This window comes from Pan paniscus, chromosome 11 (assembly GCF_029289425.2).
Source record: "Pan paniscus chromosome 11, NHGRI_mPanPan1-v2.0_pri, whole genome shotgun sequence".
NCBI lineage: Eukaryota > Metazoa > Chordata > Mammalia > Primates > Hominidae > Pan > Pan paniscus.
Window position 1 is genome coordinate 26,203,993 of NC_073260.2, and position 24,796 is coordinate 26,228,788.

Here is a 24,796-nt window from a genome sequence, read left to right on the forward strand (position 1 = left end):
TGAGGCAAGCAGGCTGTTTGAGTCCTGTCGATCCTTCTGAGCCTGAAAGTTATTAATATCTAGAAGACAAAACCACACTTGTTTAGCTTGTCAGTTATCTTTCACATACTTATGTGGGGTGATAGGTCAGTGACCTGGAAAAAGAGAAAACAGCACTAGTGTTCCGGAACATGTTTCCCATTATTATTGGATCCTTCATTTATTAAGCAAATATTTATTGAGAGTCAGTTGTATTCTATCCAGTGTGTTAAAGGAAGTGCATACAAGGAACCCTTCCCTCATGTATCACAGTCAAGAAAGGGAGACAAAGAAACAAAGATAGGTGTTAAGTGCTATGGGGCCCAGAAGAGGAAGTACCCAGGAGAGCTGGGAAGGTTTCCCAAAGGCGGTGACATTTGAGCAGAGCCAAGAAGGACAAACAGCTTTGGTAAGGCAGCAAAGGAGGCAGAACATCCTGGGCAAAGGCACTGAGATAGGATGGCGGCTGGGCTGTGGTGGGATCATCAGGCCTGAAAAAGAGAGATGGGACATGGCTTAGGGTCATGGTGTGAAAGTCCATATTCGAGGTCAGTTTCTTTCCTTAAAGTGTCCAGTTGAAAACTTTTGGCTCAGAGATCTTGGAGGCAATCTTGCAGACGAATGACAAATGGGTTGCTGTTAATGCTGAATGTTTATGTCTAAATGACTAGTTATTACCTACCCTCCTGCTCTTTTTTCATTATGTTTTTTACCTGATTGGGAACAAGGCAAGCAACCTTCTTGGGAAAGAGAAAGTGAAGTTTTGCGTTGAAGTCGAATGATGAGGAGATAGAACTCTCTGAGGCAGAGGGTCTTGGGTGGGGGCTGAGGGAGTGGACACCAGCAGACCTAGGCGAGGTTAAGACTTGATGTTTAGAGATTCTGGAGAGGATGTGGAGAAATAGGAACGCTTTTACACTGTTGGTGGGAGTGTAAATTAGTTCAACCATTGTGGAAGACAGTGTGGTGATTCCTTAAGGATCTAGAACTAGAATTACCATTTGACCCAGCAATCCCATTACTGGTTATATACCTAAAGGATTATAAATCATGCTACTATAAAGACACATGCACATGTATGTTTATTGTGGCACTATTCACAATAGCAAAGACTTGGAACCAACCCAAATGTCCATCAATGATAGACTGGATTAAGAAAATGTGGCACATATACACCGTGGAATACTATGCAGCCACAAAAAAGGATGAGTTCATGTCCTTTGCAGGGACATGGATGAAGCTGGAAACCATCACTCCCAGCAAACTATCACAAGGACAGAAAACCAAACACTGCATGTTCTCACTCATAGGTGGGAATTGATCAGTGAGAACACTTGGACACAGGGCGGGGAACATCACACACCGGGGCCTGTCGGGGGTTGGGGGACGGGGGGAGGGATAGCATTAGGAGAAATACCTAATGTAAATGATGAGTTGATGGGTGCAGCACACCAACATAGCACATGTATACCTATGCATCAAACCTGCACATTGTGCACATGTGCCCTAGAACTTAAAGTATAATAATAATAAAAAAAAAGAATTTGAAATAAAATTGTCTTTTTATTATATGCAAAAAAAAAAAAAAGAGACTTGATGTTTGGGTGGTTCTCCTCCCCTTGGGTTTTCTGACCTTCACCTGGTAATCCAGGTTCCTGAGGCCACAGCCACAGTCTGTTTGTTTTGCAGTGTTTAGCCCTCCAGGCCCAAATCACAGCTCTCACCAAGCAAAATGAACAGCACATCAAGGAACTAGAGAAGAACAAGTCCCAGATGTCTGGGGTTGAAGCTGCTGCATCTGACCCCTCAGAGAAGGTGAGCTGGTATTTCAAATGAGAAGCAAGCCATTTATATCAAGCATTCAGAAAGAACATGGCCAGTATGTTGTGTTAATAGCTCTTTTTCTAACTTTAGTGATGTTTTACTTGTCTGATGACTTTAAAATGAACCAGATTTGGTGTTTGTTTGTTTGAGACGGAGTCTCACTTTGTCACCAGGCTAGAGTGCAGTGATGTGATCTTGGCTCACTGCAACCTCCGCCTCCCAGGTTCAAGCGATTCTCCTGCCGCAGCCTCCTGAGGAGCTGGGACTACAGGCACGCGCCACCACACCCAGCTAATTTTTGTATTTTTAGTAGAGACAGGGTTTCACCATGTTGGCCAGGATGGTCTCGGTCTCTTGACCTTGTGATCCGCCTGCCTCAGCCTCTCAAAGTGCTGGGATTACAGGCATGAGCCACCATGCCTGGCCCAGATTTGGTTCTTGAGTTTAAGGAGCTTACAGCCTAGTGGGAAAACAAACACATACTTACATATTAAGTGGCAAACCCAAAAGAACCCTATCTTTCTGAGGTTTTGACAGGTATAGGAAGGGCCTCTAACCACAGAAGAAGAATGGGGCTTGGGGAGTGTGCCCAGCATCCACTGGCCTCTGACCCTTAGAGCCTATGGCAGCTCCTAGTGGTGCTCACAGTGGGAGGGGGACATCAAGAAATGGTCTTTAAGCAGTCTTGGGCACACAGACCACAGCTTGCCTGCCCTTGATAGGTAACTCTCATGACTAGCCCTTCTGTCAAAGTGCTGCTCATTATTTAATATCATCCTCTCCACAGTGACAGCCTTCAGTGTCTCTGCTTATGACCAGCAGTATCCCAGTGTAGAGATCTAAGATGGCTTCATTTTGGCCTTCCATACACCTCTCTGGAATTTAATGCATCCTTTAGTGACTTGATTTTGACAGCATGTGTTTTGATGTTAACGCAGGTCAAGAAGATCATGAACCAGGTGTTCCAGTCCTTACGGAGAGAGTTTGAGCTGGAGGAATCTTACAATGGCAGGACCATTCTGGGAACCATCATGAATACGATCAAGGTACAGCCAGCCAGCTGTCGTTTGTTTCATCGTATTGGGCATTTTGTTGCTTAAGTACCTTCTAAGGGATCATGAATAAAAAATTGTTCAAAGCTGGCACAGTGGCTTATGCTTGTAATCCCAGCATTTTGGGAGGCCAAGGTGGGAGGACTGCTTGAGGCCAGGAGCTCGAGACCAGCTTGGGCAACATAATGAGACTTTGTCTCTACTAAAATTAAAAATTTAAAAATTAGCCGGGTATGGTGGCACGTGCCTGTAGTCCCAGCTACTTGGGAGGCTGAGGCAGGAGAATCACTTGAGCCCAGGAGTTCAAGACTACAGTGAGCCATGATTGCCCCCAACTGCACTCCAGCCTGGATAACAGAGCAAGACCCTGTCTCCAAAGAAAAAAAAAAGAAAATTATTCAGGACTGTTCCTCAGTAATTAGGATGCCTGGAGTGACTTGACAGATATAGTCAGCCTCTTTTAACAGGAAAGAAGCAAAGTCATTTAAACTACATGACCAGTAGTGTTAATAAGAATTAGGAGTGGCTACTGTGTTCCTTTCAGTGACCATCTCTTCCTTGGCTTTTGAATAGATGGTGACTCTTCAGCTGTTAAACCAACAGGAGCAAGAGAAGGAAGAGAGCAGCAGTGAAGAAGAAGAAGAAAAAGCAGAAGAGCGGCCACGAAGACCTTCCCAGGAGCAGTCAGCCTCAGCCAGTTCTGGGCAGCCTCAAGCACCCCTGAATAGGGAGAGGCCAGAGTCCCCCATGGTGCCCTCAGAGCAGGTGGTCGAGGAAGCTGTCCCGTTGCCTCCTCAGGCCCTCACCACTTCCCAGGATGGACACAGAAGGAAAGGGGACTCAGAAGCTGAGGCACTGTCAGAGATAAAAGATGGTTCCCTTCCACCCGAACTGTCTTGCATCCCATCCCACAGAGTTCTAGGGCCCCCGACTTCAATTCCACCTGAGCCCCTAGGCCCTGTATCCATGGACTCTGAGTGTGAAGAGTCACTTGCTGCCAGCCCAATGGCAGCTAAGCCCGACAACCCATCAGGAAAGGTCTGTGTCAGGGAAGTAGCACCAGATGGCCCACTACAAGAAAGCTCCACAAGACTGTCCCTGACTTCAGACCCCGAGGAGGGGGACCCACTGGCCTTAGGGCCTGAAAGCCCAGGAGAGCCTCAGCCTCCACAGCTCAAGAAAGATGATGTCACTAGCTCCACCGGTCCCCACAAGGAGCTGTCAAGCACAGAGGCAGGTTCCACAGTTGCAGGAGCAGCCCTCAGACCCAGCCATCATTCCCAGCGTTCCAGGTATGTTCCTCTGAGCACTGCTTCAGGGACAGGGTAGCTATCTGTGGTGAGTGTCTGTTTTTTCCAGGGCTGGCAACTCATCCCTCAGAGACTAATTTACTCATGTCTTTATTCATTAGTTGATGTATTAATTCAACAACACCTACCATGTACAAGGCTCTGTGGCGGGCCCTGCAGTAGTGTGGCGGGCCCTGCGGTAGTGTGGCGGGCCCTGCGGTAGTGTGGCGGGCCCTGCGGTAGTGTGGCGGGCCCTGTGGTAGTGTGGCGGGCCCTGTGATAGTGTGGTGGGCAAGGCAGGTTTGGTTCTTGAGTTTAAGGAGTGACAGTCAAGTGGAGAAAACAAATACATACTTACATATCATAAAGTATGATAAGTCCTTTTAAAAAAGAAACAGGGTGCTATTCTAAAGGAGTTGTTCCACTTTACATAGGGTGGCTAGGGAAGGATTCTGAGAAGGTCACATTGAAAAGATGACTCTGGCTGTAGGTTCTGGAGGGGGCCAACCGCACTAGGAGGCCACTGTAGGGTGTGGGAAGAGATGGTGGCAGCGGAGGTGGGAGGAATTCCTGAGCAGTCGTCACCAACGCTGTTGAATTCTTATCCAAGGGCCGGTGACCCTTGTAGGTGCTGGGTACTGTGACCTGGAGCAGGAACAATAACATTTTCTATGACTTGATTTTCCTTCAGTCTCTCTGGGGATGAAGAGGATGAACTGTTTAAAGGGGCAACTCTGAAAGCTCTGAGGCCCAAAGCACAGCCTGAGGAGGAGGATGAAGACGAGGTGGTAAGGAAATCCCAGGCACTGTCAAGTCCTCACACACCCACCTGGGGGCACTTCCCTACTGGCTCTGAGAAGAGAAATGGAGCCTGTTGGTGGCCCACTCCCTGGACTCTGTGTGCAGGGCCCTGTGGGAGCAGGCTTGGGGCTGGGCTGGGAGGGCGCAGCTCTGTAAGCAGAGTAGGGGACGGTCACATACCACTTTACTTTTGAGAAAGAATCATAGTCTCTGTCCATGCAGGAATTAGTCCCCTCAAAGGAAAAAGCTGAGCTGCTTAGCCCCACATTGGAATGCTGAAGCCTTAGTTTTCCCCAAATCTGCTAGGATATTATTTATATTTTAGAATTGGAAAGGACTTTGAAGATCATCTTGCCTGGCATCCTTATTCATAGATAAAAAACCTGAGGCTCAAAATGATGATTTACCCAAAGCCACAGAGTGAGTTAATGGCAAAGCTAGGACTAATCCCCAGGCTCCTGTAAAGACCTCCTGTTCCTGAGCATTTTCCACTTACTCAGCCTGCTTTCCTGCTGCCTTGTTTTGTCATCACAATATCCCTGGGCACAAAATGGGTTCAGTATTAATAGCATAGCTTCACAGAACAAGAGTGAAGACCAGGAGAGGAGGGCACTGATAGGGACTGAATTAGAACCCCGGTTCTCGCCTCTGCTGTTCCCCACTGTGCTAGGTTACAACCGTTCTGGCTGTCCCTAGGCCATTTTGACTGCTCTGAAATGCATATGGAGAACACAGGTGGGCTTCAGGCTCAGTCCATCTAAAGGACAGAAATATGAGGGTGAATGGGGCAAATTTTGTCCCCTCATGTATCAGCCAAAGTGGATTTTGCCTTTTGCCAAAACCTTGAGCAGAGAGCTGTGATGGATCTACGCTCCAGCTTGTATGTATCGGAGCCCTTCCCTCTTGCCTGTGTTCCTTTGGGGAATGTACCAGTTCCTTCCATTAGCCTTTCTTCTCAAGAGTTAAATTTTCATTTGAGAATCCAGAATAGCAATTCTGCCCTTAAAAAAAGGAAAAAAGGGGGAAAAACCAAATTGAGTATATTCTAAGTGACTGCCCTAAATATAGTTGGAAGCTTTTAATTAGTGAGCATATTATTGGTATTAGTACCAATACTGTCAAGTTAACATGTATTTCTTGGGTACTCTGAAAACGACTTCACAAATATTGTCATTTAATCTACTAATCCAATGAGGTAGGTACTTTTATCCCATTTTATATATCAGAGGGCTGAGGCTCAGGAAGATTAAATAATTTAACTAAGCTTATATAGCTAGTAAATGTAGAGCCAGAACTTTAGTCAGGACAAAACAGAAGCTGTGAGCCACACTTGAAAATCCTATACTGTCAGAGTTAGAGATCACGTCACTGATGTCCAGAGAGAAGTACGAGGTCTGGTTAATTGGTAGTGACATGGGATTAGCCCAGAGACTTGTATACACATCACGCTGCCTTCCCTTTTGCCTGGCCCTGTGAAGATGGATTCTGGTTGGCAGTTGCTCACCAGAGCAGAGAATGCCTTAGTAGAGACTATTCAGTTCGTGCCTGTCTCTAGCATCAATCCCTGCTAGCCGGGTAGGTCCTGTTCCCTTGCCAAGCCAGAGGAGAAAGGCCAGGAGCTCAAGTTGTGAAAAGAGAGGGCCTCTCATGGCCCATCAGTCCCTTTCACCCCCACTACTTTAGCTGGAAGGAGCGAGGGTGGTGCCAGTCAGGCTAGAGGTGTGGGAGGCTGTGGCCCCGTGTTCTTCACCTCTTAGGATTCTCCAGTTGGCCAAGCCTCCAAATTCAACTCTTTTTCAAATGATGGGATCACACCCAGAGCCAGTCAGGCCACCTTAGGCCACAATGACAGTATTTTTCCATATGTGATTGTCTTCTTCCCAGCCTCCCTTCTTCCCACTTCGTCTCGCTCTCTCAGGGCTGCTTTGCTTCTGTTTCTTTCTCCCGCTCCAGTGTTTCCTCTTTGACCCTTCTTTCTCCACACAAAATGTGTAAGTTACTGCATGAGAGGAAAATCTGTCAAATCAGTACATGTGCTTCATAAATAAATGATGAGATTAGCCAAACAAAGTTCGTCTTTTGTCTCTGTTGAAAGATTGCCTCCCTTCTCTGCCTGCTGGTTTCAGCTTTATGTGGAAGCCTAGGTTTGCTGGCCTCAAAGTTGGCCCTGTCAGTACAACCTCCTTTCTGACCCAGAGCTGGGAAGAGAAGTTGGATTGCTTCCACTCACAGGTGGAAAGTCCAGTGGTGCAGGCACAAGTGAGGACTGACTGCTCTTTCCTGTTTTATCAGAGCATGAAGGGACGCCCACCCCCAACGCCCCTTTTTGGAGATGATGATGATGACGATGACATTGACTGGCTGGGATGAAGACCCAGGAAACTGGTGCAAAGGTTTCTCTGCAACCCTTCCCTAAGCATGATTTTGCACAGCCAACCCTGGGTCTAGGCGAGCCACCGGGTGAGGTCAAGGTGAGCATTCTGGGAACAATATTTGGGCTCAGAGGGTGGGTTGGCCACCTTCTGAGCCCCACCCCCGCCAGACCTGGTGAAGAGGATCATAACCCTGTCTTCAAGAACACTGGGATTTCAGCAGCAAGTTGGAAGAAGGACTGGTAGGTTCCCCTCCAAGCCAGTCACCTGTAAGAGTCCTGTCCTCTGCCAGACTTTTTAATCTCTTCATTAACTCTGACTGACCTGGGAGCCCTCCTCTACCTGAATCCAGTGCTCAACTGTGCCCTGGCAACAAGACCTGGGCTGAGGTCTCCCTGGTAGAACTAAGGGAGATTACACCATCTAAATCCCAGTGCAGGCAACAGCCTGGCCTATAGTCCTGGGACATGTATCTTCTTCTTTGCCTTAAATCTGATACAAGAGGTCAATGACTTTGAAAATAAAACTAAAATAAATGTCTATAATGAAACTTGACCCAAGCCCTTGGAGAAAAATTGAGTTTGGTTCCAAGGGCTGTCTGTGCTCCTTTTTGGGAATGTAAGGGTAGGAGTCTTACAGATCTGGGTCAGTTAATGTGCACAAAACGTTGTGGCATATTTACTCCCTTTGATATCTAACCCTGGAACTTTTAGGCTCTCAAAGAAAGTCACCACTGTAGTCCTAGCTCATCCCTGGGGCATGATGGTTCTGTGAGGACCAGTCCAGTCATCCTCTTGCTCCTGCAGGCTTAGTCCTGCAGTCTAGGAAGCCACGCAAAGAAGGTGAGAGGGTCCCTTCTTTCCATTGTTCATGGCACCTGAGGGATTCTTCACTTTGAGAGCAGCTTCCATTCCCTTAGAACTCATGGGACCAGGACTTATGCAGAGAACAGTAGTGAGAAAATACTTGTCATTTTCTTGATTCCAGGATCTTCCAAAGATTATGCAATCAATCAGTCTTTAAAAAAACAGAATAATTTTAATAAAAATGTTTCTTGATTTTAAATGTTTTAAAAGATAGGACTCAAAATTCCACTTCATCTGGCCTGGCATCATCCTTGCAGGCTTTGGATATGTCTCCCGTGTGCGGACCTGGGAGGCAGTGAGAACTAATTATTTCTTTGTTGCTTAACAAAAGGCGGTGCTGTTTGGCACTTTACACAGACTGGCTTATCTCCAGCAACCACTGCAGAAGACAGTGTTATCACCATTTTATAGAGGAGAAAACTGAGACTTAGAGAGGTAAAGTAATTTGTCCAAAGTTACATATCTAGGAAGCCTCAGCACAAGAATTCAAATCCTGGCCATCTGATTCCAGAGCCTGGGCTCTTGGCCAGCACAGCCTGACTGTCACTGGTTGGGGGAAGGGGCAGTGATGCTTTTAGAAACAGGCTTCTTGAGACAGCAGGCAGCTTTCCAGTTCCCTGCAAACATGGGGGACTGCCCTGATCAGTCCTAAAGGTGTGACATACTCTACTTTCTAGGGCAGTTATTTCTTATTGTAAATTAACTAGTGGCTATTATATTTGCTTCTGCCCGCAGGGAGAGAAGATGCTGAGTAACTGTGCCAACACAGGTGCTTAAAGTCCGTGTGACAGTTACTTTTCTTATAGCATGTACTCAATTAATACTTGTTACATGAATGAAGAATGACTTGCCTCAGTTGGCATTCTGGGGTGCCTACCTGGGTGCAGCATTTCAGGGCTGGGTTTCCCTGAGCAGAGTTGTCTTCGTAGCAGATGGATGGACTCTGTCCTCAAGACAGGCTTATAAAGAGTACTACCAGCTCTATTAGCCCCACTCAGCCCCTGCAGTTGTTACAAGGGTTCATGTGCTTTCTGTTGGAATTAGGAGAACAGAACAGTCATAGACTATTTAAAAATATATATTTACTAAAACGTATTTGTTTTTAATTCCCAAAGCTTACAACCATCTTTTCATCTAATCTGTGAGGTATTTAGTATACAGCAGTGATTTTCTCTCTTTCCTTTTTTATAAAGTGAAGACGTTCAACTATCCAGAGGGTCCCATCTAACTCAAAAAATGTAATGGCTTTGGTTGGATTGCATCTTCAGTCAGTACCTGCCATGGCTTAATCAGTATTTTAAGTGAATGAATCATGTTTCCCCACTAGATCATTACGAGTAAGCAGTAAGTAATAAATAGAGAATATTAAGTATTGAACATTATTAGATGCAGCTTTTTGTTCTGCATAGAAGAAAGATGAGGATAAAGGAGGGCATTGAGGCCACGAAGAGCTTCCCAGACACCCACGGCCATCAGATCATCTTCTTCCTGCAGGCAGTGCCTTCTGGTGGAAGGAGCTCAGTCTATCAGAGAATAAACCAGGAGCCTGAAAGCAGTCCTGTGTCTCTGCCTTTAATCAGCTGTCACTTATTCTCCCCCCAAGAAAGGGAAATAGGTCTCAGCAGTTGCTGCCATCCATCATGAATAAAATGAAATCATTTCATTAAAAATTTTTTTGTATGAATGTGCAAAATTGCCAACTAGGAGTTCAATGGGAAAAATAAAAAATACTTAGTTTGTCAACATGATCCATAGACGAGATGATCTTCATGTGTTCCAAAGGCAGAAAGGTGAGAAAAAGGATCTAGCTTGGTCTCTGTCCCTCAAAGACAGAAGAGGTCAGGAAGTCCAATGGGCGATGCTCCTGTAGATAAGGCACAAAGCAGGAGAGCTGAGGGTGCCCAGGTTCCATGCCCTGCATCACCAAGAACCCTTCTCCCTGGCTTGAAATCTTTGGAAATTCCTGGTTTGAGTCACAGAGAAGCATTGTCATGGGCTCAGTAACCCTGCCACCCCTGTTCTCTCCATTCTCCCTTTGGTCACAGCAGCTGTCTTAAGACACAAGACCATGCCTGGGCCCTATGTAGGCTGGCTGAGAAGGAAGGTTGCTGCAATGGCTTCCGAACTCCAGGGAGCAAGTGCTGGCTTCAGCTCAAAGTTTCCAGGGGCTGGGAATAAGGTGGAGGAATAGCCATCAGAAGAAAGGGCAGTTGGAAGTATAGTGTCTGGAAGAGGGGGCTCCATGTCCCTCCAGCCTCAGTGCCTGCATGTTCCTCACCAGCTAAGCTGTGCTGAGAAGTGGGTAAGCTAGGTAGTAGCCCACAGCAGACCCCAAGACCACACCAAGGAAAATCCAGGTGTTGTAGGACATTACGGCCAGCATGATGAAGTAGCCGATGACCACCTGGATGACATGGATTAGAGACTGGCCAAAGTGACACAAATACCACCTAGATAAAAAGGAGAAGCAAGTTAATCCTGGTAATGAGCTGGTAATGAGGAAGCTGGGAGTAGATATCAGGGAGTAGAAAGCTGTTGAGTTACGTGACCCGATTGATTTATAACTTGTATGCTTAACCCAGGAGAGATTTCTTTCTGCCCCTCCCACCCCCGCCCCCAGAAAAAACTCGAGATTTATTTTTAAAGAGACATATCTTCACTACATTTGGTTTCAAGCTTCCTGGCATCCTAGGCAAAGGGGATAATGAGGGTATCTGTAATCTGTCTTTCTGATAAGGAATAAGAGAAAATCATCAGTAAGGCATATTTCCCCCCTGAATCTACTTTGGGAGGCAGTATGACAATGGAAAGAAAAAGCATGGTCTTAGGTGACATTATCAGTTCCTAGACCTGCCACTAACTAAAAGTGGCCTAGACAAATGTCTTAACCTCTCTGAACGTAAGATTCCTTATCAGTAAAACAGGAATGAGAATACTTCCCTTGCAGTGCAGTTGTGAAGATCTGAGACACCCATGTAGGGTGGCTAGTGATGGAGCGGGCAGGCTTATTAAGCACAGGTGAGGCTGGGGCTGGACAGAGGGCAGAACAGGGACCCTAAATGGTTGCCTGATTCGAGTGGGAAGGGAGGAGAGGAGAGCTTGTCATCCTCCTCCCACAAAGTGGGATACATTGCTTCAGGACAGCTGCAGATCCCCTCCTGGATATGGGAGCCTAGTGACCCATGGAACTGGTGAGATTTGGGGGAGGGTGGGTGGCCACCTCATTTGCTAGATAGATAGGGGCCTGCACCTGAAGATCATTGTTCCCTAAAGAAAGCCTTCTGAGCCTCTCAAGTGGCTGGCTGTTCACAGAGTGCTTTGGCCTGGGCATCAGGAGACATGAGCTCTAGTTCACTTGGCTATGTGTAGCCACTTTGGCAACTCCTGGTCCTTCCCTGGGCCTCGCTGTCCTCTCTGTGAAGTGGGGCTAATGCTGTCTGGGCCAGCCTGTCTCTCAGGGTGAATGTGAGGCTTCTGCCCCTTTCCCATACCCACTGCCTGTACCTGTGGTGGGTTCTGCCAACAGGGAATGAATCTGAGCCTGCAGAGTCCCCGTCTGTCTCTGCGATGGTCTGCTGGCTGATGGAGGTTGGCAGGTTCACCAGCACCTGGTTGAGCAGCTTGGCTTTGCCAACCTTGATGCCTTCATACAGTACAGCCAGAAGCAGGAGCACCAACACCGAAAGGGCCATGCCTGTCAAAGGAGGCAGAGTTGTGGAGACCTGGCCAGGCCAGCACTGTTTCCCTTCCATCACCTCCACCTGTTCATGGAATCCACTCCATCCACCTCTATCCTGCATTTTCTTCCCCACCCTTGCTGAGTTCCAAACTTCTTCACTGTCTTCACCAGACTTTTCTTAGCTGGAGTGTGGCTTTGAGATCAGGAAGAGAAGCCACCTGAAAAATCCAGGGACTGAGGGTGAAGAAGCCATGTACCATTACCCCACCCACTCCCCCGGCAGGCTGCACAAATCTGTCATGACTTCTTGTTAAGTGATGAGTACTGCAAGGTCCTATTTATATGTAAGTATGCAAAAAATGTCTGGAAGGAGAGATAAACAGCACAAGAGTAATAGTTAGCAAAGTAGGATACAGGTGGTTTTTATGTTCTTGCCTAACTTTCTAAGGTTTCTTTTATATATATTACTTTTATAATAGGGGAAAAACCCAATAAATTATTTTACAGAAACTATCAAGTGCTTATTAGAGCTGTTGTGTAAAATTAACTGCTAATTACTACTTTTGTTTCACTAAGAGGGATAATAAGTGGTCCAGCTAAAGTATTTTACTGGACTCTGCGACATAATAAGAGATGTATATCCTGTTTCTGCCCTGGTTTCCTGGCACACGACTTCTAGAACCCTTGGAAACTCTGAAGTGGTGTCTTTTTATATGCTAATGAGATGACTGATGGCTGAGGCTCCTGGATGGGGGCTGGTTGCCAGGGGAGCCAAACTTGTGCTTGGAGGTTGGCACTTTCAGCCCCACTCCCTACCTCTGGAAGGAGACAGGGACTGAAGGTTGAATTGATCACTAGTGGCCAATGAGGTCATCAATCATGCCTCTATATGAAGACTCCATAGAAACCCAAAAGAATGCAGTTTAGATAGAAGGAATAAGTTGTTGTATTCGACAGTACAGTAGGGAAATTTATAGTTAACCATAATTTATTGTATATTTCAAAATAGAATTGTAATGTTCCCAACACAAAGATAAATGTTTGAGGTGATAAACACCCCAGTCACCCTGATTGGATCATTACATATTGTATATAGGTATCAAAATATCACGTGTACCCCAAAACATGTACAACTATTATATATGAATAATTTTTTTAAAAGGACAGGATTTGAAAAGCTTCCAGCTGCTGTGAACACATGGGGGTACCTGGAAGGTGGCAAGCCCAGGGAGGGCCTGGAGGCTCTGAACCCCCTCCTACATGCCTTGCCCCATGCATCTTTTCCACCCAGCTATTCATTGTACTTTTTTTTTTAGATGGAGTCTCGCTCTGTTGCCCAGGCTGGAGTGCAGTGGCGCAATCTTGGCTCACTGCAACCTCCACCTCCTGGATTCAAGCAATTATCTTGCCTCAGGATTCAAGCAATTATCTTGCCTCAGCCTCCCAAGTAGCTGGGATTACAGGCACCCCCCACCACGCCTGGCTAATTTTTTTGTATTTTTAGTAGGGACGGGGTTTCACCATGTTGGTCAGGCTGGTCTTGAACTCCTAACCTCAGGTGATCCACTCACCTCGGCCTCCCAAAGTGCTGGGATTACAGGCATGAGCCACCGCACCTGGCCCATTTGTACTCTTTTTAAGTGTTTCCTTGAGGGTTGTGAACCATTCTATCAAATAATTGACCCCAACAAAGGCGTTATGGGAACCCTGACATATAGCCAGTTGGCCAGAAGTACGGGAGACAAGCTGGGACTTGCGATTGGTGCCTGAAGCAGGGGGCAGCCTTGTGGGACTGTACCCTTAACTTGTGGGATCTGCACTAACTCTGGTTAGTGTCAGATTTGAACTGAGTTGTAGGACACCCAGCTGGTATCAGAAAAGTTGTCACTGAGGGAAAGCCTACACATCTGGTCACAGAAGTGTGTGGAGCGTAAGAAAAGGAAAAAGTTGGGTTTTTTTTCCCACAGGCTCCCAGGAGGAAATCATCTGACAGATGCAGGTTTTTAAAACATAAAATTATAGGTAATTTCATGTACATGGTGAAACTTCAAACAGTGCAAAAAAGAATACAATGAAAATTCAGGCCGGGTGTGGTAGCTCATGCCTGTAATCCCAGCACTTTGGGAGGTCAAGGTGGGTGGATCGCTTGAGGTCAGGAGTTTGAGACCAGCCTGGCCAACGTGGTGAAACCCTGTCTCTACTAAAAATATAGAAAAATTAGCTGGGCATTGTGGTGCCTGCCTGTAGTCCCAGCTACTCAGGAGGCTGAGGCAAGAGAATTGCTTGAACCTGGGAGGTGGAGGTTGCAGTGAGCCGAGATCGCGCCACTGCATTCCAGCCTGGGCGACAGAGACTCCATTTCAAAAAAAGAGAAAGATCAGTTTTCTTCCCACCCCAATCTCTCTTCACCCCAGTTCTCCTCCCCAGAGCAACCTCTGTTACTCAATGTATGTATCAGCCTCTGTTTGTCCAAATGACAGCATCCTATCTACGCATACTGTTTTGCATTTGACTTTATCATCCAGTTTTACCTCAGTTCACACAGATTTACCTTTTCCTCAGTGGCTTCATCATATCTGTGATAGATTACATTTTCCAAAGACAGCCACTCCAATATATCCCACCCCACATCCCCTTCTTATGATGTCAACACTCCTGCCATCAAGTGGTGGGGTCCATGTTTGTTCCCTCTCCTTTAGCCTAGGAAGACCTTCGTGACTGCTTCAGCCAATAAAGGTAGAAGTAATGCTATCTGATTTCCAAGGCTAGGTCTTGAAAATCCGACGTACTTCTACCTTGTTCTCTTGCGACACTCGATCTTGGAATCTAGCCACTCTGCCACGAGGAAGCCCAGGCCATAGGAGATGCCACATGTAGGTGTTCAGCCAACAACTCCAGCTGAGGTCCTAGCTAACAACCAGTATCAGCCACTTGGCATGAGAGTGAGGAACTCTTCCAAATGACCCTACTTCCAGCCACTGTCTGACTATACTGCATGAGAGACCTTCAGTAAGGACCACTCACCTGGGTCCAGTCAACTCACAGAACCTTGAGAGAGAATGATAAAATGACTTGTTTTAAGCCACTGTTTATTCAGCAATAGATAACAAGAAATAGTAACCCATTGTAGGGATGACCATAATTTATTTAATCTGCACCCGCAATAATGGGCATTTGGGCTGTTTCCAGTCTCTTTTTAAGATGCAGTTATTTAAGTTGAAAAATAACTTCTTAATGAATTAGTGACAAACTCTGCCTTTTCAAATCAAAGGAATATTCTTTCCTTTCAAATTGGTGTCTCATCTCCAGCAGCGGCTGTGGGCTTCTGAACTGGTGCAGAACAATGAACCCTGGATAAGGGAGGTGCCAGGTGACACCCGGAGGCCTTGATCTAGTAGTGGCTCTGATGCGTACTTACTGTGTGACCCTGCAAGAGTCTCTCTTCCTGTCTCTGGGCTTTAGTTTCTTGCCCTGTAACAGAGGGAAAAGCTGCCTCCCTGCCTCTCGGCCTTTGTGAGGATCAGTAAGATAATGGAGCCCTTTGCGATCTGAAGGGGAGTGGTTACAAATCGAATTATAACTGTGAAGTTCCTGCTCAGTGTTTATGCCAGAGGAATCAGCCTCACTTAAATGCCCACAGAGAATCAAGAGAACCCAGATTCTCCCTTGCCTAGTGCTACAAGGCTTTCCAAGCTACAAGTCTGAGGTCCCCAATTCTTACCAGCAGGACTGTGGACACTCCAGAAATCAAACAGAAGCACCGCTGTATCTGAGAAGATGAAATGCATCTGAAAGAGAAGGGAATCTGCATCATAGGGGCACAGGGCAGTGGAAGTTACGGTCCTTAATGCTCTCCAGCACCTCCTCTGGGAGCCCAGAAAAATGGGGTCACTGGAAGTGCTGGAAGGGCCATCAGAAGTCATCAGGGCCAACTGAGGCCATAAAGAGCTGAGACTTGCCCAAGAGGGTCAGCAGCAGAGCTATAATTGAGCTGGCCATGCTCCATATGAGAATAGAGGTGTGGGAGTGTCCATCCTCACTGGACCAACTGGCTTGGGATGTGACAGTGTCCTCAGACTATGTGGGGATGTCCCCTCCATGCCTTCCAAGTGCAACTGCCTCTTCTTAGCCCCCGGGACCCTAGCCATTCTGCTGCAGCTCCAGAACAGGCTCCCGTGTGATGGAAGCCTGGAGTCCTCTTTGTCCTGTTCAGTCTAGACAGATCCCACAGTGTTTATCGTGGAGGGGCCCAGAGGCAGCTGTCTTCACTGTACTCCACATCTGTCTACTCATTCACTATACATTTGCTGAGCCCAGTTTGTGTGCCCAGCATTATGGAAGTAGGTTAATGTCTCTGACCTTGGTGAGTTCACAGCCTTACAGGAAAGACTGCAGGTAAAAGCAGTGACCATGCAGTGCCTGGCAGATGCCTTTTCAGAGGGTGCTTGCTCCACCTTGTGTTCAGGGTGGCATCAAGGGCTTTTTCTACATCATCTCATTTCATTGTCACAACAGTCCTCTGTGTGACAGGGACAATTAGGTCCATTTTACAGGAAGGAAAGTTAGGGAAACTAGACTTAGAGAAGTAATTTACTGGTGGTCACAAAGCTAGTAAGTTGGCAGAGCTGGGATTCAAACCTGAGTCTAGCTGGATTCCAAAGCCCTGGACATTCCAGGACACGGTGCTTCCTCCCAATCTCCAAGAAAGGAGGGTACGGTGGGAGCTGGATGGTGAGTTTAGATGCCCACACCAGGCTTAATGACTGTTTGGAAAGATGAGGGCCCAACAGATCTATCAGTTAGTTCACCCTCTCAGGGAAGTGAAGGCCCCCTCTGGTCCCCAGGTAAGCCCTCAGCTAGCACGAGCAGTTCTGCAAACACTGTCATTGTTACCCAGCTAAGGAGATCCTGGCTGAGTTGTAATCAGCTAGTGGAAGCCTTTGCCTTCTAAGACAATGGCCAAATATTAGAATCCTTGAATCTCAGCACTGGAGGTATCCTCAGAGTTTTTAGTCCCATGGCTTTCAGCTTTCTTCACCAGGGAACACTAGCCAATTAAAATCTTTCTTCTAATTCCATTATGTAAAACACGGGGCTCAGGGTGGAGAGGGGAGAGAAATATGAGCTCTGCTGAAACTCAGTTTGAAAAATGCTGATCTGGCCCAACTTGAGTCCCTCTCCACCCCCCTCTCATTTCCAGGTGAGGAAAATGAGTATGAAGAGGGAAAAGGATTTGCCGGACTCCTTATAAGCGGGTTACTCTCAGTTTCTGTTCAAGGGAGGAAGATATGGAGTGAGACTGTGGGTTCTTGTGAAGGCTGTGGGGGCCATCAGTTCTTACAGAAAAGGAGTTCCGGTGGAGGCAAACGTCAGTGGGGGGGTGGAAAGATAGGCAGATTTGATTAGCTGCCATTTTGTCAGGAAGCTGTGCCATGTGGGTGTCCTGTAGCCTCCCGGAAACCAGAGCCACAAACTTCTGCTTGCAGATGACAGCCCTAAACCACAGGCCTTGCATGTTCTAGTCGTCTCCAATCCTCCCCCTCTCAATAGTTAGGACCAAAGGAGATAGTAAAGAATAGTAGTCTGAGTCCAGGATTTGGAACAAAACACATTTGTTAACCAGGGCCTCTCTCTGACCTCAGTTTCCTCCGAGGGGAGCTGGGGGAAAACTCTGCAAAGCCATCCACACAAAGTGACACACAGTAAGGGCTCAATAACCCCAGTGCCTTTTTTCCCATACATGTCAAAGCTGGAGGGGTGTTTCTCAGAAGTGTTCCATGGGAGAAGCACGGGATGCTAGGAGGTACTGGGAAAAATGGATTCTATGGTCAGAGACTGGAATTAGACAAAATAAGGTTTAATAGCTTTCTGCACTGCCAGAAGCCTGTACCTAGAACTCTCTCCTCCCTTTTTCTCTTGCTGAGTGCCCTGTGGGAAAGAATCTCATAGACTATCCTCTAGGAAGTGCTAATTTAGAGCAACCCTCTTTTTTCATACTGGGAGGGAAATGACACTGATTATTCTGTGCCAGGCACTCTTCTAAAAATGTTATATGTCTTAACTCACTCAATTTCAAGAGGGGAATTATTATTCTTAGCTCCATCTCATAGATGAGACTACTAAGGCAGACAGAGTTTAAGTAACTTGCCAAGTTGCTAGCTAGAATTTTGCCTGGGTGGGCTGGCTTCAGATCCTGTGCTCCTAACTGCTCTCAATGCAGCTTCTCAGGGCAGCACTGGAAGTCCGAGGGGCAGCTGTGACATGCCCAGGGTCACACTGTGAGTTGGTGGCAGCATCAGGACTGGATCCTGGGTCTTCTTACCAGGCCCTCATTTGGCAAGAGGAAAACAGATGCTACAACACAGAGAACAGCCCACTTTCTTGTGCAATACTAGACAGAGATGAGGGCTGTGCTGTCGTTCGGTTGTTTTAACATTTCAGGAAGATATGCAAACAGCAGAAGAAACTGATATGGCCACTTTGGAACAAAATATGGGAAGAAATTGGGGAGAGGAAGGAATGTATGAGAAAAAGCCTCTGTGCAATTAGGATAGTCATGCTTAGCCCCCGAAGGATGTTCAGCCAATAGCTGGCCCATATTTCCTGAGAAGGATGAAGAGTGCACCTTAAATAAAGGAAACAAACAAGGACCAGTCTGGGGATGGGACAGTAAGACCAGAGCCCAGGGACGACAGCGGACAACAGGATGAAAAGGCAAAGAGGATAGGGTGGGAGGGAGGACACTGGAGCGGATCACAGGTGTGGATGACGATGCTGTTATAGCTGGATCCACAGAGGCAGAGTCAGTCCCGGGTGAATCACTGGGAAACCACAGGCCAATCATGAGCTCCACACTGGCAAGCGGCTTAGTGTAGAGGGACAGCAGCAGCTGCTTAGACTCCAGGGCCTTATTAAAAGTACAGATTCCTGGGCCTCCTCAGGCCCCTAAATCAGAGTCCAGGGTCAGAGCCACAGGAGACAGGGAAGACATAGATTTTAACCAGCCCCCTTCAGGAGATTCTGAGGCTCAGTTCACTTTGTTGCAGTTTGAACAGAGGCAGCAAGGCTAGTGGTTAGGGGCACGGTCTCTAAAGCTGCACTGCCTGGATCTGCCTCCCAGCTCTGCCAGGAACCAGCTGCGTGGCCTTGAGCTGCTGACCCCTGTGGACCCAGTCTCCTCGTCTGTAAGATGAGGACAGGACTCTAGGAACCCTTTCCCTTAGTTTGGCCTCACTTTCACAGGCTCCCATCTTGAGCTCTATCTACTCTTTTCCTGAAACCTTGTAAAAGAAAAAAGTGCTAGCCTGGGCAACATGGCAAAACCCTGTCTCTAGAAAAAATACAAAAATTAGTTGGGCGTGGTGGCATGTGCCTGTAGTCCCAGCTACTTGGGAGGTGCTGAGGTGGGAGGATCACTTGAGCCCGGGAGGTGGAGGTTGCAGTGAGCCAAGATCATGCCACTGCACTCCAGCCTGAGTAATAGAGTAAGACTCTGTCTCAAAAACAACGACAACAACAACAACAACAACAACAACAACAGTGAGTGTGCCTCTGTTTCCGGGTTGGATGGGGCACCACATCTATGCATCTCTCAGATTTGGACGCTGCAGCCTGGGGTTTGGTAGAGACCTGGGACTAACCTGGCTGTTCTACTCCCTACACTCAGCTAACATGCCTTTCAGTGCCAAAAGGGGTCTGACTTGTGTCACCAACCCCTGCCTGCGCCTACCCAGGGACTGGGCTCACTGGAGACCGTGGAGCTGCAGGACAGAGAAAGAAATGTGAAAGCATCTGATTGGACAGAACAGCCACATAGCTCTGTGTCTTCTGAGGGACTGCATGTGCCTGTACCATGTTCACCTTCCATTTATTATGTGTCACTCGCTGTGACATCTCCGCAGGTGCCTACTATTATTAACCTCTTTAAATTAACAAGGAAGGTACATAAAAGCCCACTTATCTCCCCATGGTCACTCAGCAATCAGGTACCCAGAGCCAGAGAGTTTTCTGGAAAGCCTGTACTGGTTCTCAAACCTTAGTGTACTGGGTGTTTCTGGGACAGGTGTTTCTGGGACAGGTGTTTGTTGGGGGTCACACTTTGAGAAATCATAGGAACCATGATGGTCTCCTGTCAACCAGTAGGGACTGGTCAAGTAAATTATATGAGAGCCTCAAAATGGAAATCTAGGCGGTCACATCACAACATGATAAAGATCATGTTGAAGACTTTAAAAAATGTTGAAGAGTTTAAAAATAAGAATAGCTTTTACCCCCCACCCCCAATGGCATTAGCTCAATGTAAAAAGCTGACACAGTACCGAAAAGAAAGTAAAAAATCATTTTGAGTCCTACTACTCAGAGATCTCTCCTGTTAGGCTTTCAAAAAAAAAAAACATTTTGACACAGCAAAATGTTTACACAAGATTGATATACAAAACCAAACAGGTACAAACAATACTGTGAAACTCCATTTACACCGGAGATGGCCTCATCCTCAGCAGAAGCCTCTAGCACCATCTCTGCCAGGTGGAGGTAGGGGTGATGCCCATCACCCCTTCTCTGAGTCCATTTGGTAAAGCAGATGGTATGAATGGAATGTCCCTAGTGGCTAATTAATCAGTCAGGGAGTTGCCATAACTGCTTTCCTTCTATCATCCTTGGGCCTGGGCCAGTTATCTTAGGAGCCCAAAACAGCCCAGACATGTTTTGCCATAGACCTGAACACCCACAGAACAGTAATAGTAATTTGAAAGATTTCTTTTTGTTGTGCTAGGTCTGTGCAGACCCTGGCGATACAGAGATGAATGGGACAAGTCTTTGGCCCTTAGGGAGCTACCTGTCTATGAGGGGGGACATTTAAGTGAGCAAATAATTACAACAGGTTGTAGGTCAGAGAAAGGGAGGCACAGTGGAGGCTCCCTGGGGGTGCTGGGGACCAAGCCGCCTGAGAGACACCTGCCCTGGCCAGAGAGCAGTTGGCTAGGATGGTTCTGAAGCCAGAGAAGCAGGAGATAGCTGGGAAGATGAACTGTATGGTTTGTTCAGAGCTGGAAACACCCACGGAGTCCGAAGCCCCGGAGGGACGAAGACTCACCTGTCACTCAACCCTTTCTACTTTTGCCTTTTTGCTAGAGGAAAAGACGGAAGTCACCACACCCTGACTTGAGAGAAGCGATCTGGGCTACGGTTTTCAATTAAAGGGCTTTGTGGTCAGATAGGCAAGGGGCAGGGCCCCAATCTTGTTTTCCTACTTGGGATGAATCTTGGCCTCTGACAGTTTAACTGATTTGTGCTTTTTTCAGGGTGGGGCTGTGGTGAAGGAGGGAGCAATCCCTGGAACTTGTTTTCTTCTATATTTCTTCATTTGGGGTTACTTACACTTTGAGAAAAGCGTCCTTATTTGTAAACAAGGGTTGGGAAGGAGATGAAGGTCCCAGTTGCTAGGCTGACTGGCTGGGGAACTTTTGCAAGTGCTTTCCATCTATTTCCCTTTTTAAAGGACGGCTGATCATTTCACTAAATGGCCTACATACACTTCCTATATCTTTTTTGTTTTTTGTTTTGTTTGTTTGAGGACGTCTTGTTCTGTTGCCCAGGCCGAAGGTCATGGCTCACTGCAGCCTGGAACTTCTGGGCTCGAGCAATCCTCCTCATCCTGCCTCAGCCTCCGAGTAGCTGGGATTACAGGCGCCTGCCACCACTTGTGGCTAATTTTTGTAGAGACGGGGTCTAGCTATGTTGCCCAGGCTGAGCTTCCTGTATCTTAAATTCTATGACATTCTTCATGGGATGAAGAAAATGATATGACTTCTTCAAAGACGAACGAGTCGTGCAAGCTGTCGTTCTCTCCAGCCCAGGTGAACCCTACCACGAAAAACAGCTTGTCCGAAACGCTGTTTTCTGACTGAAAGTGTACGGAAGCTGGAAAGTAGCTGGTTCTGTTTTATTCCCCGAAGAATCAGGCTACAAACTTGACAAGAGCAGGGCCGGGGATGTGCGCTCGGTGTGCGCGCGGGGCTGCGGGCTGAAATGCGCCGGGGGTTTCCCTTTCGTGGAAGCCTTCCTGGAATCTCCCAAGGCGCTGCCCTCCGCCCTGGGGCCCCGGACCCAGCTGTCTTCAGCCACCGCGCCCCCACTCTCAAGCCGCGCCACCGCGGGCGCTCGGTAACTGCTCGCCTAGCCAGACTGCCTCCCAGCAGGAGGGACAAATAAAGAGGAAAACCACAGAGCCACCGCAACCTATACCTGCCGCGTCCCCCAACCCTGTTCCAGCTGTTGGCAATGCTGCCAACACACCCCTCACCAGCCCCGGGCCGGCGGCAGCGAGGACTCGGGGTGCCGAGATGGCAGCTCCAGGAGACCCCGCCCCAACAGCCCACCCTCTTCACCGTAGCGCCCGGCCCTTACCGCCATGGTGAGTGCGCGGGGCGGGCGCCAGCGTCTGCTCGCTCGGGTCTCCTCGCTCCGAGTCAGTTCAACCGCCGCCGCCGCCGCCGCGATAGCTACCCTGGCCGCACGGATCACGTGGTCCGGGCGAGGCGGCGCGCGGGCGCCTGGGAGTTGTGGTCCCCACACGCGCCCTACTTCGGCGTCCTCGGGCGCGCCCCCTGGCCGGGACCCAGGCGCCTCGCCCCAGGTTTCCAAGGGCTGAGGCTTGGCGTTCCCGGAGTCGCGAGCGAGAGGGACCACCTGCTGCCCTCTGTCTTCGCCCTTCCTGTTTTGCACTTGGCTTGTCTTGGCGATTATGAGAATGTTTATTGCTCATTGTAATAAACTACCCCAAGCGTAACATATATTGAGTTGAAATGGGAAAGTCCGTGCTATGAACACAATAGCAACACATTTGGAGTAAATTAAGTCAATTATGCCCTAGATTTTTAGTGTAGTTATTACAAGATAATTACATTTTTCTTTTTAGAAAAATATTTTCCAATCTGATAAGCCAAAAGGAATACACCCGTGTAATTTTGTTTTTCTTTGATTACTAGGGTAGTAAACTATTTTTCTTACTGGTACTTCCATTTCTGTGTATTGCGTGTTCATTTCACTGATCCAGTTTTTTGATGGGGAGTTTCTTGTAGGGTGAGGGATTTTTAATGGTTATTGATTCTTAAGCATATTTAGGAACGCTTTGCTAATCAGCCTATGAGTAAAGAGGCTCTTCAGAGAAACTTACTAAGGACAGTATTAGCAGAGACCTTGAGCCTGGAGCTGACCTCAGTTCACATCCATACGCATCAACTATTGGCTTTGGGACCGTAGGCAAATAGCTTACATCTCTGAACCTCAGTTTTCTGGTCAGTAAAATGAAAATAATAATAAAATCTATGTCATAGGGATTAAATGAAAACATACATGTTAAATTATCATGTAACCTGGCAGTGGGAGCTTATTCAGTAAATGGTAGAATCCTCAGGGTCATACAGCTTTTTTTCTTTTCTTTGAAACAGAGTCTCGCTCTGTTGCCCAGGCTGTAGTGCAGTGGCGCGATCTTGGCTCACTGCAACCTCCATCTCCCGTGTTCAAGCAATTCTCCTGCCTCAGGCTTCCGAGTAGCTGGTACTACAGGCGCGCACCACCATGCCTGGTTAATTTTTGTATTTTTAGTAGAGACGGGGTTTCACCATATTGGTCAGGCTGGTCTTGAAATCCTGACCTCGTAATCTGCCCGCCTCGGCCTCCCAAAGTGCTGGGATGCTGGGATTACAGACGTGAGCCACCTTGCCCGGCCCACACAGCTTTTAAGATTCTCAGTCTGAAAGCTAATGGGGGCTGGGAGCAGTCAGGGATTGGAGCAGCTTCAGGGAGAGAACATGGGCCGTGGCACTGTGATGGGGCTGGAGAGGGAGAGCTGCTGCTGTCATGGTTTACTGGGCCATGGGGAAGCACTGGGGAGAAGGGCTAAGGGTATCTCTGAAGCATCTGGGTTCCAAGAGCTGGGGAGGGCTTTGGGTGTAGCTTTTCACCTCTCTGGGCCTTACATGAGAAGCAGGAGTAAGATAATCTGACCTTCACATAAGTGGGCTCTGGTGCACCCCACTCCCCCCACCTGCATTGAAGAATCTGCAACACAGCTTTATTCATTTGACGGGTTTTGTTGGCTTTGTCACAATCTGATGACCTTTACACTTATTTCTAACTTCCTCATGGATGTTTTGGTTACAACTCTTAGCCAGGGAGTCCTAAAATGCCCCATTTCTTTCTGTACCACCAGAGGCATTCCTTCCCTGTCCCCCAGGCAGAGAGCTTATTGCAAACCATGGGATCCTAGATCATAAGATCACAACACAGCCACCCAAGCCTGGGTCCATGGCAAGAGATTCCAGATTCTGTGTTTTGACAGCCCATGACTCCCCTCCTTTCATGGAGCAATAGTCTGTTGTTGTCTTTCCATCGCACACCTAGACCCCCTGAGACAGAATCCCCACTCAGGAAAGATGGCGCTGCCTTGAGTGTCACAAAGATTATTGAGAGGCCCTTTAACCTGGGCTCATTTGTATTCAGTTGATAGAGCGGAAATCCAACCAGTCATTTCTCCTTCTGAGGTTCAGTAGAGGAACTTGAGACTCATGAAAAGACCACATGCACAACATGTAATTCCTGCAGAATGTTGGGTCTTTATGTGCAGGTAAGGCTGTGTGATCCCCAAGGATGCCACTGCCCGTCTCTGGGACCCCGATGTCCCCATCCGTACAGTGAGGGGTGGAATGGATGACCTGCAACTGCCCTCCACGTGCTGATTTGCAGTTATAAGTGAGCCTGAGGGTGGAGTTGAACACGTTATGGCCAGGACCTTTGCATATTTTCCCTGTAACTCCATCAACTAGCCTTCTATCTTCTCTCCAACGATACCTCTATTATTTTATATTTATGCCATGAGCAGTATTGTGGATCT

General features: G+C 47.6%; 2 protein-coding genes across 4 annotated transcripts in view; one reads left to right on the top strand and one right to left on the bottom strand.

Annotated features, from left to right (window-relative positions):
- The window catches only part of FKBP15 (FKBP prolyl isomerase family member 15), a 57,211-nt gene extending 49,300 nt beyond the window's left edge, over window positions 1-7,911 (top strand). The window contains exons 25-29 of one of the 2 annotated variants that reach the window (XM_008958544.6): window positions 1,708-1,833; window positions 2,781-2,888; window positions 3,468-4,186; window positions 4,875-4,971; window positions 7,277-7,911. In XM_008958544.6, coding sequence (XP_008956792.3) covers window positions 1,708-1,833; window positions 2,781-2,888; window positions 3,468-4,186; window positions 4,875-4,971; window positions 7,277-7,354 — 1,128 coding nt within the window. In that variant the 3' untranslated portion in view covers window positions 7,355-7,911. Of the gene's footprint in view, window positions 1-1,707; window positions 1,834-2,780; window positions 2,889-3,467; window positions 4,187-4,874; window positions 5,452-7,276 lie in introns of those variants that run through there. The other variant, XM_008958547.5, reaches the window with a different exon arrangement.
- Window positions 174-22,623, bottom strand: SLC31A2 (solute carrier family 31 member 2). Of its 2 annotated transcripts, none has more exons than XM_057303132.2 (4): window positions 22,309-22,462; window positions 15,623-15,689; window positions 11,727-11,916; window positions 174-509 (listed from the first exon to the last, which is right to left on the bottom strand). In XM_057303132.2, exons 1-4 carry the CDS (start codon window positions 22,312-22,314, stop codon window positions 326-328), a joined length of 447 nt encoding a protein of 148 aa, XP_057159115.1. In that variant the 5' UTR covers window positions 22,315-22,462; the 3' UTR covers window positions 174-325. The 2 variants fall into 2 exon arrangements, with proteins under 2 accessions (XP_057159115.1, XP_003833098.1); XM_003833050.4 differs by lacking the exon at window positions 174-509 and adding an exon at window positions 9,285-10,672 and having other exon boundaries at window positions 22,309-22,623.
- Window positions 22,624-24,796: the final 2,173 nt, after the last annotated feature.